We start from the raw sequence: 14,568 nt of genomic DNA on the forward strand, positions 1-14,568 counted from the left end.
TGTGCGTGTAGGTCTGTAGTAGTACGATAGGTGACGCACTTGATAAAACATGGCTTTTTTACCCTCCATACTTTAACATTTGTTGTCAAAATTGATCCCAACTTGCAGGCATAGATCAGTTGGAAAATGTTATATTTGCACGTTATGCTGTTTAAGCAGCATAAAGTGCAAATCTCAAAAAGTCTCAGACTTTTTCTGTTTGCCTCTGACTCTTCCTATATTAAATTTGGGACTGTTCACGTCTCTTTTTTTTTTTTCTTTTTTTTTTTAAATCTCTCTTATTTCTTAAATCACTCACAGTTGCTTTGTTCTTGAAAGGTACCAAACAAATTAACTGGAGTTGCTGTTACAAATAAGTGTAGTAATACACATACATACCATCGTATCATTATATGATATACATATTATTACCCCGTATTCATATCGAGAAAAAGAAAGAAATGCGTCACAATACTCTTACATAAAATGGCTTGTAATTATGCAAGATAGAAAATGTTGTCTTGGCCAGTTGTAGTACCTTATACTGTCCACTAGGAGGGAGTGTAACATCGTGCCACTCACGTCCTCCTTTGCCTGATTGACAATCTACATACAAACAGGATAATGAGAAGTTCTCACATGATGCTGCCCTTTTTTTCTTTTACTCTTCCCATACTGTCATAAAGGCTATCTCATATATAGCTCTATATATATAAAATCATATATAGGCTAATTTGCTTGTATTATTATTACATGTACAGTCAAATTTGAGAAATATCAATTTATTTTTTAACAATACAGGCAATTCAGACCAAATTAGAGCATACACAATATTAAAACAATAAAGGGGTTTTACAGCCTAATGTATAGACATAACACAGTATAAGGCACAAAGCAAGGGGAAAATATAAAAGCACACGATTGAATAAATTACCAAACAACAAACGTGACTGTACAGCCTGACTGAGGAAACATGTTTACATTATACTATTTCTTCTGCTGGCTAAAAAGCTAATATTCTATCATCTTGCAGGGGAAAAGAAAATCATGATAATTTTGCTGTTACCAGGCAACCAAAGCTTAATAAGAGAGGACAAGCTCTGGAGCAGCGCGGTGCACGTAGAGACGCAGCTGACAGCTGCCCACCTCCACCACGCTCACCTGAGTTAGTCAGCAAGATCTGCTGCATTGCATCAAGAGCCTGTGGCAGACTGCACGGGGAAGAACCCGGTTACCGTCACAGACTGGAGGAAGAGATGTGCTAATGGTGGCTTCAGCCTACAGAAAAAAAAAAAAAAACTATTTCTATAATGTGTATTTAAAGACTGCTTTATGCAAATAACATTGTTATGATAAGATATATATATATATATAAAAAAGGTACTGTTTTTCTTGATGGAATTCATGTAAAAATGTATATTCTCGTCACATTTCTCTGTCATCAGCTGCAGCGTCACAATATTTGCTGACAGCTAAATAATTCAGCATTCACTCAACCCACATTGGTCCTTATCTGTAATTATCTTACAGCATTCAGGGGCCCACTATGTTTCTGCGGAGGCTCGTGACAAAGTGAAATACTTTTTAAAAAAATGTTTATAACACGTGTTGGTAGTGTTATTGTGTAGCATTTGCCAGCCCCACAATGACAGGAGAACACTGGCATGATTTGTTTTTACACATTTCCCTGTCAATCACTTCTCCCTCACCCCACATGCCCTGAAATTTCCAGTGTAGTAAAAAAAAAAATTTTTTTTTTTTTTTTTTTTTTTTTTTCAGTTCTGGTATGAGCGATGCAGTGTCATGCTAAGAAAATATGAAAAGGGCCTCCGGCATGGCAGGCAGCGTGGACAGATGGTTGGTCCAGCTAAGACGTACAAGGAGCAGCCCCGGCAGAACGGATGAATCATCATTCCACCAACTGTTCCTCTCAGCACGTCCTCACAATTCTGCTCGCTCTCTCTTTGTTTTCATGGCCCGGCAAAAAGAAATGTTGTATTATGGAGAGTGGATGGTTCAATAACACTGTGATAAAGTGGTGCTAAACCTTAAAATAAGGGCGGTGTTATCCGTGTTATCGCTGGATGTGAGAAATATCTGTGATCGGAGAAAGCTCTGGGCGATGTACTCTGAACAGTTAAATATTTATAAGGATCAGGCATTAAGGATTGTGGTGTTCCTCGTGAAAACGACTTCTGCTGCAGACTTAGTTTCACTTCTCACGAACTTTGGTGGAAAACTTGCCAAAAACAACCCTCCCCCCCCCCAAAAAAAAAAACCAACCACAACAACAGCTTGTCACTGCAGGACTCGGTGAATTTCATCTATTTGAAAGACAATATAATACGGAGGGTAAGGAAGAGGTCAAAGTTCAGACAGGGGTCAGTAGGAAACCTAACAATAAACTATATTTATACAGCACTTTGTAAAACAAAGTAAGTGCTTTACATGGTTTTACCAGACCATGGCAGTTATGAGGTGAATAAAATCAGGCAAATAATACATAAACAAAAACAAAGGACAAAAGTAATAATAAAACAGGTGCATCCTTGAAAATAACAAAATCCGATTATAAAAAGATATGTTTTAAGAAGTGATTTAAAAGGTGTCAAAAAAGACAAAAACTTAGACCCTGTCAGTCAGAGGCTGGTTGGCACGAGTGGCTGCAGGTGTGCGGATTGAGGAATTGGCAACAGGTGAGGTGGGCGTGGCAGAGAGGAGACTGGACACGGAGAGAGGGAGGCTGGGGACCTCTGGTGGGTGGAGGGAGTCCTAACGGGGAACAGACTGTGAATAAAATTCATCTATTTTCAATTAAAACGCTCAGAAAGCTGCTTTTTCAGACAGGTGCAACATTTAATTACCCACTAGAACTGCAATTGTTATAATCAGGGATATAGGAATACATGAAAGGAGAGAAAACAAGTGCATGACCTCTAGTTAGCTGGAAAAAAAAATAAAATTTGATCGACAAGAAAATGTCCCCTCCTCAACGTTAATCCTCCTCTACAGTGAGTTTCATCAACAACAACAAACACATAAAAAAGGTTGTTTTTTAATGCAGCTCTTATGTTGGGCACTCTCCATATTTCTGCATGATATTGTAAAGCATTTTCACCATGTGTTCTCTCGGTGGGAATCCTCCTCTTGTCCTGACTCTGCCGTGACACGACACTGCAGCTGTGACACGACGCTGCAGCGACGCCACTCCAAATAACAGATGGGTTTAGAGCAGCAGCTTACGTTTCGTATATCTCCATTCGCGCCGGTATGTTCCACCAGCGCAGGTATCCTCTGCTGAGAGACCAGCAGGTAGTTTGTCTCCGTCAGTCACAGCTGATGGATGATGCTGATTGGCTCGTTTCAGCCCGCGGGGTCTCCAGGCTCCTCCTCTTCGCCACGGTCCTGCCTGGCGCTGCGCACACTGTTGCAGTGAGCGCGGAGGGTTCGTGCGCTCTCGGGTTACGCTGATGAAGTTGTGGACAGGAGAAGAGCGAAGACGTTCAGCCACTTCGAGGAGGACAAAAGCAGATGTTCGCTTCTGTCGTTCCACTGTTTAAACTGCGGGGGATATACTGAAATCACCGGACGAGCGACGGAGGGAAAAGGCACCAAAAGACGAGTTTGTGGCATTTAATTGAGAGACCAAGCATACCCAACAGTATGCGGTGCAGTTATGGCAGGCAAGGGTAAGACAGTAGTGAGGACGCTGGAGGATTTAACGCTTGATTCTGGTTATGGTGGAGCCGCGGACTCGGTCAGGTCGTCCAGCGTGTCGCTGTGCTGCTCCGACACGCATCAGTCCTTCTCGCATGGGGGCAACTGCTGGCATCTGACGGAATCCATGCACAGTAGACAGAACAGTTTGGACACAGTCAACACCGTCCTGGCGGAGGACACGGAGATACTGGAGTGGTCGGGTCAGTGCGCCAAGCTGCCCGAGCTGGAGGACGTGCCATGGAGCCTCGGCGAGGTGGAGGGCGCACTGAGGAAAGACGAGGAGCTGATGGTGGGCGACCCGCCTCCGGAGGTGCTGGCACGACTCTCGGCGCTCATCAGCCGCGCGCTGGTCAGGGTGGCCCGGGAGGCGCAGCGGCTCGGCCTGCGCTACGCCAAGTGCACCAAGTACGAGATCCAGAGCGCCATCAAAGTGGTGCTATCGTGGACCATCTCCGTCAACTGCATCGCGGCGGCTCTGAGCGCCCTGTCCCTCTACAACATGAGCACCGGGGACAAGTTCAGCCGGGGCAAGTCGGCGCGCTGCGGGCTGGTCTTCTCCGTGGGGAAGTTCTTCAGGTGGATGGTGGATAGTCGGGTGGCTCTCAGGATCCACGAGCACGCTGCCATATACCTCACTGCCTGCATGGAGAGCCTGTTCAGAGAGGTGTTCAGCCGCGTCCTGCGCAGCGCGCTGGTGGAGAGGGACAACGGGGTCCCCAAGTTTACGCTGGAGTCACTGGAGCAAGCCATCAGCAACGACTCGGAGATCTGGGGGCTGCTGCAGCCCTCCCAACACCTCATATGCGGCAAGAATTCAAGTGGTAAGCAAAAAAAAAAAAAAGCCAAAAAAAAAATTAAGAAATTCTTGACATGCAGTGCTTATTTATTGTAATATGATTGTCACCTTTGTGGTTTCTGTGCATGCTGGGGGCTTCTGGTATCATGATAAAGTCAAATCATACTCGGTTTTTCTCTCTGAAACAAGGAAAGCAGCACTTCCTGAATTGCTTCAGGAAATCTCTAGAAACAAGTGGCTGTATCTTTAACACAAGGCAGAGTGGTGACTCAACTGGGAGGATGAGGCTTGATCTGGGAAAACTCAATTCTCTTTTCCAAATCAAACACACACACACACACACACACACACACACACACACACACACACACACACACACACACAGCAGGCTATATCTTCCTTGCAACTTCTGTTCATGTTTTGTTTTGAGGACAACAAAGCTGTATGGATGGACAGTCGTTGATCACCAGCAAGGTGTAGCCCGCTTGGAGAAGTAACATGACTATAAACTGTGTAATTATAGTGATGGAATAACCGCTGCTTATATATTGCTGTGGGATTCCAGCCCCAAAACAAAAGGACTTGACAGTTTCTTGAATATTTATCACCCTGAGCTCAGACCTCCAGGCCCCACCTCTGAAACAGGAACTGCCTGTATCTCAGTTATCAAAGTAGCAGCAGCAACTGTCAGAACAGGTATTTATGGTTTGGAAAAAACAAAAAACAGATCAAACAAGCTCCCAACTTCTCTTTCTTTGAAGCTATTGTGTTGTCATGCTGACGCGAGAGCCATGACCGTTAATGAGTGTTTGTGACAGAGTTTTGGGAGGCGCGTGTGCATTGTGATGTGTGCCCGCCCTGATTTTTTGTACTTATTTATATTTTTTTGCACAAGCAGGTTTTGTTTTTATAGTGTGCTTTGGCCTTGTTGGTAATGCTACTGTCTCACTGCAGAAGGTGTAACCTGTCAAGTGTGGGCCTGGTCCCCCCTCAGCCCCGAATGAGTTGGCTGAAAACTACAAACTAGAAGGGGCTTGAAATGATCCAAACTTGGACCACGTGATGTTGAATCATATTGCAACTCTGTCGCTGGTTGTTGCAGCGTGATTTGCAAGTATTATTTTTTTTTTTGCACACGTATCTTGTGGATGATTGGTCTGTAATAGCAGCAGAAAAGATTGTTCCAGATGAAGCCTGAAGAAAAAATTTTATCTGAAACAGCTCTCGGTGATGCGATGCAATCTAAAAATCCTTGTCAGTGACGCCGGGTTTCTGTAACGGGTTCTTTTCTCTAAATCCAGCCCATCTTGGTCCATATCATTTCACCTCAATACATTTCAATGTAAAGAAGGACTTTAGGGATAAAACAATTAGTCGATTGACAGGGGGAAAAAACAACAACATCTACAACTAAATTTGGATGCCAATTTTGAGCAAAATGTGAATTTTCTTGAATTTTGGACTGTGGTTTGATGACTTTTATAAGACTAAGTTAGTTAAATGAGCAAATAACGGGTAGATGACTTGATAAGGAAAATAATCTTTAGTTGCAGTCCTAAAGAAGTGACAGCAGAAACACTGAAATTGAACTCGAGTGGAAATTAGCTTCCTATTTTCCTTATCGGTTAATCTGCCTCTCGATTAATTGAGTCACCTTTTTGATTTATAAAGTTCTATTCAATTCACCCAGGTTGGGGCGCGAGGGGAGAGCGCAGAGAGAAAAGAGCAGCATAGAAAACGGTCGGTGGGGACGGCAATCGTAGACTAGAGACATGCAGCCAGGGACATCGTGTTGTATCATGTTTTTATGTTTAAGTGACCAATCCCAAAGATATTCAATCAAAAAAGTAAATCCTCCGGATTAGAAGCGTTGCAGATTAGTTGTTCTGCCTATCAGTTAACTGGGTTACAGTTGATCTTAACAGACTCCCTCGTTCATCCTCTTATTTGACGTCGATATTTGACCTTGTACACGACTACTATATGTCTTTAAAATGTAGCTGAGCAGCAGGTTACTTCTCTCTCCCCCTCCTCCTCCTCCTTTTCCTCCTCCTCCTCTTCCTCCTCCTCCTCCTCCTCCTCCGTAGAGCGCATCATATCCTGATGGTGCAGAGGAGGCTACAATTTTGCACTCACACAAAAAAGCAGCATGTCATTCGGAGATGCTTAAGAAGGCAAAAACGTGAGGATTTAAAAAAAAAAAAATGCTGTTTCTTTTTTTCCCTGACCTACTTATCAAACATTAGATGAAGCTGAACTTTTAATTTAAAATTTTTTGACAGGACCTGGCTACACTTAAAGAGGAGTCTTTTTTTAAAATTTTTTTATTGAATTTAAAGACCTGAGGCCAAATAATGACCCACCCTTCATCACGTATTATTCTATCATCCACTCAGGTGCCTGTAATTCCATCTTTCGTGTAGTTTTGCTGGCTGAAATGAGGCTATATATATATATAGACGCAGGTGGGCGGGAGCAGGGTAGCCCTTCTGGTGCTGAAACCTCGGGTCTCTTGTCTAAAAATTCACCTGAGGAACAAAAGCAGCCGCTCGGCACGTAACGACTGAATCCACGCGTCTCTGCACTCCCACTGACCGAACGCGACAGCCCCTCTTCGCGCTGACTAATGAGCACGGCCATATTGAAGCGTTTCTTCGCCGCCTTTGCTTCCAGACGTAGACGCTGCAGTTCCAACCTGGACTTTCTGAATCTCTGCAGGGTTTCTAATATTGAAAGGGAAAAAGGCAAGAGTGCATGAGCGGATTGGAAAAGAAAAACCTTTTGGGAGGTTGAAGCTGCTCACGTCTTTCATTTTGATTTGCTTGTTCTGAAACAAGTCCCACCTAGAATATAGTTGACTGTCAAGGGAGGAGATGATGAAGCAAAAAGGAAAACACATTCTTGCTGATGTGACCAATAGGTTTGTTGCCTTCATTGATGTTTTTGTGGTGGTTTTCTGATCAGAAGTGACTCAGATGGCCAATCGCAGAAATGAGTCACGACTTCTTTGTTTCTGAGACGACTACGCCCTCTTTTAGCTCCGTTTTTGGTCTCCACCAACTCCTGAGGGAACTGTCTCCGTTTTTTTGGCGGCGAAATGCTCTTCTGTGTCCAGTACCTTGTTGATAACTGCGTCCGTCTGTTGTTTGAGCCCGAGCGCGTAACTAATAGCTGTTTTTAGACCCCTTTTTCTGAATACAGCTGCTCGCCACGACGAGAGCCGACCGAAAAAGTTGCAACCGGAGATCCAAAAACTTGCTGTAAATCTCTCTAAAGCCGAGTAAGGCAACAAATTCTGCTAATTCTCTGTAACGTCATCACAACAAGAAAAGCCTTTCACATTAATTTTTCAAAATATCAATTAAAGCCACTTTAGCGCTGACCTGAACTGTTACATGTGTGCGTTTTTGGGTTTCATTTTGGCAGCACTCACAGCCCCTTACACAGTCACTGTAGTTCAGCCCATGAAATGCAAGAAAATAGACTTAAAATACACTCAAGGCTGCAGCTATGTGGATAAAGTTCATGTGAGAAGGGCGACTGAAACTCGAGGGCAGTTTTGTCCTGTTGAAAGTAACTGTAGGTGGCAAAAATTTGAATTTGAAATTTTGACAAATGTTGCCCAATACCTGTGTAGACAGGCTTTTAAGGGCACACACACACACACACACACACACACACACACACACACACACACACTGGCAGCATTTCATGGGCACCAAAAACAGCCCCATTCATTACTTTCTGTGTGAGGATGTCAGACCACAGACCCGCTGCTGCATTAGTTTGCAATAATCAACTTTCCAGGGAAGCATTCTTTTTAAAAAAAAAAAGTTCTTTCACATATTGACTTTGGTGCACTTAGATGAGCATTTGGCACAATTATTGCATGTCAAATCTTTTAACGGTGCCACCCTGCCAGTCATGTTAGACCGTCTAATGACAACCGACGTGGGAAAAACAAACAGCGCACTCATCAGTTTTTGAAAACTGCCGGGCTGGCGTTTAAATTAGGATTCCCAAATGACTCGATTGTATCTGATTATATCTGTCGTTTGTCCGTGACCTTCCCCCAAGGAACCGATCCAACCTCCGCGGGACAGATGACACAACATAATGGAATTGCATAGCCCGCTATAGTCGGTCTATTAAATTAGCAGCAGGGGCGCCTCCTCACCCTCCTTGTTCACTGTCTGTCTTTCACACCATATTTTATTGTGTTTTCTGCTGCTGGTGGTGGTGGTGGTGGTGGGCGGGGGGGGGGGGGGGGTGTTTGCATATTTGTTTTCCACTGTTTTTTTTTTTAATAAGCTCAACTCATAACCACATGATTCTGGCAAAGCCTTTTGTTGTCCATTCTGTTGTTATTATCCGCCTGTCCTTCTTCTTGGAGGAGGAAGAGGAGGAAGAGGAGGGTGGGGAGTCGCAGATGAGCTGACAGATTGCTGTCTTTCTGGTCGAGGTGTGAGGAGCTGCCGGTTGTGATGGATTTTGATGTCACAGTAATTTCATAAGAGCAAAAGGCTCGCTCCCCCACACCTCTCCAGCAGCGCTCGGTGATTTATGAAGTTCTGGCGAAGTTGTTTTCAAGGTGTATTTTTATGAGACCGCATCCATTTCTCGTATGAAAATATTGGCTTTGATTTCATGTGCTCCCCTGCGATTCCAAACACTCGTGTGTATATATATATATATATATATATATATATATCTCAAAGTGTTTTTTTTTTTGTTTTTTTTCTTATTACTTCCATGTCATTGGAGCGTGGATCCTCCTTCCATTTTTCAGAAAGTAGGTGAATGCACTGGGTCAGGATGAGATAATAAGAAGAGCGAGTGAGAGCGTCGAATGCCTGATGCTGTGAGGGAGGAGGGAAAAAAAACAAAAAACAAAAAACGGGCTGGAGTGTCAGCTGGAGGAGCTGGTGCAGAAGGGGGCACTGGCTCAGGTCCCTCTGAGATATAATTACCATGCAGCTCTCTTTAATTAACACTCGTGCTTATCTGCTAGTCATTAAGATTAGGAATTAGCAATGGGAAAACACCAGGGAGCTGCAGAAAGAACAAAGATGATAATTCCTCTCATTCATTTTTTTTTTTTTTTTTTTTAATACCAAGTTGCTTGCGGGTCCATGGCGGCGTTTGATCTGATCCGGTCTGTGTGGCCGAGATAAAAATGTCCGAGAGACATTTAGACCTGTGGACTCAAAGCAAGTCCTTTGTCTTTGTAGTCAATACTTGAACTTTTTTTTTTTTTTTTTTAACACTCCCTCAACATAGCTGCCTTCGTTTAAAAGCACAAGAATCAGTAAACTGGGACATTTTACCCTTAAAACAGTTATAAATGAGGTCTGAAATCATCTTGACAGCATATTGCTCTGCATTGTTTCTACTTTGACATTTCTATACAGCCATATTCTGTTACTCATCAGCCAACAAATGTTTTGGGGGAAAATAACCAAAGTTCAAAAGCGTAAAGCGTTTTTTGTTTTTTTTCTTTAACCACCAGTATTGCGTGTCTCATAACGTTCTGCATTTACTTTAAAATGACGCAGGAATATAGAGTTTCAGTTTCACTTTGTGCCTTGTCGTGAAATAAATTCGCATTAGCTGCATTTTGAGATGTGGCGCCAAGCATACAGTTTTATAAAAGATATCTATTTTGTGAGAGCTAGTTACTTCTATCGGACTTTTCTGATCATTACGATCAAATAATATTATAGCCACTGGACCGTAATGAGAAAGATTTAGCCCCATTTCCCACTCCGTCTCATTTAGGGACGTTTTCTGACCCTCGTAACAAAGAATAGTCACTTCCCAGCTATTTTTCTAGAACGTACGAAATAAGGTGAGTGGAGATAACATACCTGATAATAAGACACTTTGAATGCAGATTCTCTGTTTGACATATCTATATCGGCTCTGACTAATATTTGTATTGCACTAACTGGGGCGTGAGGAATGTGTTTTCCATGTTGTGGCTGTTGTTTATGGTGTTGAATCGAGGCTGAATCATCGCTATAATAAGAACGGGCACGCACACACACACACACACGCACACACACACACACACATTCATTTTTTGTGTTTTGGTTTCTCATGTAAGAAATGATCGTGACGTCGCAGCTTTTTCAGACCCAGTTCACGGTCATGTAGAAAGACTTGTGTGTAGAGCAGCTCCCCGTGTTGACCTTTGACCTTTGCTGTGAGTGCGATGTCTGTACAACAGGTGGGCTGTTGGTTTTGGAGTTATGTGTTTGATGAGCTCACCTCACACACACACACACACACACACACACACACACACACACCTCAGGGAGTAGAGGAAGAAATCAGAGCAAACAATGGCATCATGTCAAAATGACCTAATTGTACAGTCCAAGTTTTGACAAACATCCAACTGATGGCACAGTGAGATGAATCCTGGAAGTGTGGAGACGCGCCGGGCGTCTTTGATGTTGAGACAATTTGTGACAGCAGCTGTCAGAACAAACTGTGTAATTTGATGTTATCTGTCAACAGTGCAAACACTTAATTCAGCACTTACATCCTGTAGGGATCCAAAGCAGTGAACATCGGCAGCCTTTTTTTTTTTGTTCGTTTTGTTTTTTCTGACGTTGCGTCTGCTTTAATTTGAACTTCAGTAACAATTTGTAATTTTCTTTTAGTACTGTATTTCTAGAAAGAAAAAAAAAGAAGAACTTTGCAGCTTATTTTCCGCTCTAAATTGTTTATAAGCGAGGCCAGAGGATGTTAACATAACATGCACAAGAGTTCACCCAAACCACAGAAGAAACATGTTTACTTGGATTCAAAATTGGATTTCGCTTTTAATTCAACATCATAGACGATCTCTCTTTTGTTTTTTTCCCCCCTTTCTGCTGCATTTCAAATGTTTTAGATGTGTATGAATTAGGGTTCAGCCTCTAACTAGAATGTTTCATGACTTTAAACGGTCAGTTCAGCCAAATCAGATGAAAAACATAGTTTTGACTTTTTTTTCCTTTTGAAAAACTGCTTTGAAAATATTGAACTTCACACTGCAGTTCATTTTTTTTCTTTTAAACGCCACTTTAAAAGAAACTTCCTGTAAAGATCAGCACAACGTGCAGCAGAGGTGAGAATCAAAGCGGGGACTTTATCGAGCTGCTGCGATATGCCGCAAGATTGAAATCAGTCGCTTCGCATCTGCGGGTGAAAAACCACATTATGACTCGTCAGCTGTGCTGCAAGTTCCCCTCCGTGTCGAGTGTCTGAAGGTTTCCTGTTCCTCGGTCTTTGGTGGTTCTTCTTCTCTGATGCGTCTCGTCGCACTTTCTAAGCGCGAACATTTAAAAAAAAAAATTTTGTGTGGTCTCTCGAGACTCTCTGCGCTTTTAGAAAACAATCCGAGCATGATAATATTTGCAGAATAATTCCCAGCTGCACTCGAGCCGTCGCCGGAATTCTTAATCGGCAACTAACACAGAAGTTCTTCTGAGGAAAAACAGGGCTGCGAGTGAGGCCAATCGACCGGTTGTTAGAACTCGGACGTCATTCTGTGAGTCAAGCTATTGACCGCTTGTGAAACGTTTTCTGTACCGCTGATGTCATCCTTAGACGGGAAATGAGGATGTCGGTGCGAAAAGAATCACACCCTCTGACATCCATTTATTGAGTCAGAGATTGCTTTTTGTCTTTCTGGGAGGTTTCTGTTTTTGTTTTGATTGCTTCTTAATTCACAAGTGGTAGACTATCAGTCAGGGCTGTGTGTGGCCGTCTGAGACGTGTTGCCAAAAAAAATAAATACAGGATCTCTGTGCGACCACAGAAAGAGAGGGGGGAAACAAATAAACAAACAAATAAAACAACAAAAAAAAATCGGCCCTGATTGCCCTCTTGAATTCTAATGTTTGATTAAATCAGTTGTCGGGAAACAATTATGCATTGTTGCATGCAATCATATCACTTCAACAACATATTCATGCTGGGTTTGGGTATTTATCACAACCCCGCCCTCGTGCTGTTGAATTATGCAGCTGGGCAGATGACTTCCATTGTTCCGGCACCGTGCGAGTTGTTTTTAAAAGCAGCAGGCATCAGTCACCGCCTCGCCTCCCGTGCTTATTATCCTCCCGCTGATATTACTCCACGCACTTAATACGGACTCTCGGAGGTTGTTTGTGTGCGAGGAGAAATGCATTTGAATTGGAAACAAATACACAATTTCCTGTCGACATTTGTGCGACTGCTCTGCAGCCTCTCTGCAGACCGCACTTCAAAATGAAGGAAAGCGAAAGATGCGTGTCTCTCGGCTGCCGTCCTCCTTCCCCCGCAGTTGAGATGAATTTTTTAAATTCTCATCACTTTTTCTGATTGTGTGGCTTTGCTACCTTCTAGAAGAGGATCAAACTGTTTTTTTTTTTTTTTGGGACGTGTTTTTGAAGCCTCTGTCTCGTATGTAGGAGCTCGGTGTTGAACTTTGATAGTTTTGTGGCTCCGACCGCTCTTCCTCGTTACATTCTTTCGAAAGAAAAAAAAATCCCTCCCATTCGGTACCAAATTTCAGTACCTACCGTACCTTTTGTTACTTTTACACAGAAGTGAATCTCGTCAGTGAGCAGCAGCGTTTACGATACGCGGTATTTACTTGGGAGGCTCACGGAGATCAAATAAAATCATTCGGTTTTCAACTTCGATAAGTAAATCTGACATTAGAGCACATTATGTCACTCGTTTCAAACTCTTTTTTTTTTTTTTTACTGCTCTGAGTTACTTCACATTAATTAGCGATAGCTTCTTTGCAAACTTGTAGCTTCAGAAAAAAAACAAACTCAGTTACACTCTTCCCCTTCTAAACTGCATGAAAACTAAAGACTTGAACCAAAATGTTTTTATTTTACAACATTTTTATTGGAAAAAAAAAAAAAAGCATTGCTCAAGAAGTGGTATTGGTACCGGTATCAAAACGTTTGGACGATGCTCAGCCCCAGTCGCACGGCACCGACTGACTAATATCCGAGTACTTCCATAAAGCGTGTCATAGCTCCGTGTTGCCCACAAACCCAGTCGACCGGGATAAAGCCAAAAAGCCCAAACCTGCTGGTCTTGCGTTAACGTTGTGACCAGATACCAACAAACCAAATGGGAATCAACGTAGTATGTTTGTGTGGGACAATGTGGGACAATGTGGGACAATGTGGGACACGTTACCCACGCTGAGAGAAGCTCCATCCAACTCCCACGCTGAGTAAATACAGTGAGCGTGAGTGGAAGCTAAGGTTTCACAGTAAACGGTCCTTTGCGGCGCCACAGTCTGCCGACCTGTGTGACTGGGAGTTCTTTCAGCTTCTGATTTCCTGCACTCACCTTTAGGTTTCAGTGGGAACGCCTTTGTTGCCGCCGCATTTACAGACTTTGAGAAAAGCGTCTTTCCTGCAGTTCTGACTTTCGAAAACTGAAGCCAATCAAAACCTGGTCTGACAGCGTGGGACCAGGCACAACAGTGATGTGCAGTCCTACATGAAGTGGGGACACCCAGTCTCCCTGTGCTGGAGTTTGCACCTCCTGTAGTTTCGTTATCCTTCTCCGTGCACCTCGGCGCTAGTTGAAGTCGTGCAAAAAAAAAGAAAAAACGAACCTGCTTCTACAGCCGCTTACGAACAAAGACTCGATGTCCGAGCTCGTCTTTGCTCCACTTGGTTCTGTGACTCAATGCAGCCGTTTTACTGAAAGAATTAAACATGTTCTTGAGGGTTTCAAAGACAAAATCAGCTTCACAAGGTTTCTGGACCAGAACCCGGACAGCGGTATCTCAACCCTCCTCCTCTTGTACCAGTCTGCGCCCTTTTTATTCCGTAAGCTGACACTTCTTCTTCTTTTTCTTCTTCTCCCGTCGACCAGATTTCCTGTAAATTTTATGAGAACTTCCTTCGCGTACAGGAAGTCTTTGATGTGTCTCTCCTTTACACTGCAAGACTTTTATGTTTTTTTCGCTTGTGGTGGTTCAGAGTTTCTTCAGTTGACCTCAGCAGGTTTGAAGCTTTTTTTGTGTGTGCGTGTCGGCGCCTTCCTGCAGGGCTGGACGGCTGCTG

General features: G+C 43.2%; 1 protein-coding gene across 1 annotated transcript in view; it reads left to right on the forward strand.

The window, feature by feature from the left end:
* The first annotated feature begins 3,327 nt into the window (after positions 1-3,327).
* LOC138192446 (ankyrin repeat and BTB/POZ domain-containing protein 3-A-like) overlaps positions 3,328-14,568 on the forward strand; it is a 156,981-nt gene continuing 145,740 nt past the window's right edge. Inside the window, 1 exon segment of the mRNA XM_069139842.1 lies at positions 3,328-4,520. Coding sequence (XP_068995943.1) covers positions 3,656-4,520 — 865 coding nt within the window. The 5' untranslated portion in view covers positions 3,328-3,655.

This window comes from Embiotoca jacksoni, unplaced genomic scaffold (assembly GCF_022577435.1).
Source record: "Embiotoca jacksoni isolate LCO1_2020_lvr unplaced genomic scaffold, fEmbJac1.0.p SCAF_86, whole genome shotgun sequence".
NCBI lineage: Eukaryota > Metazoa > Chordata > Actinopteri > Embiotocidae > Embiotoca > Embiotoca jacksoni.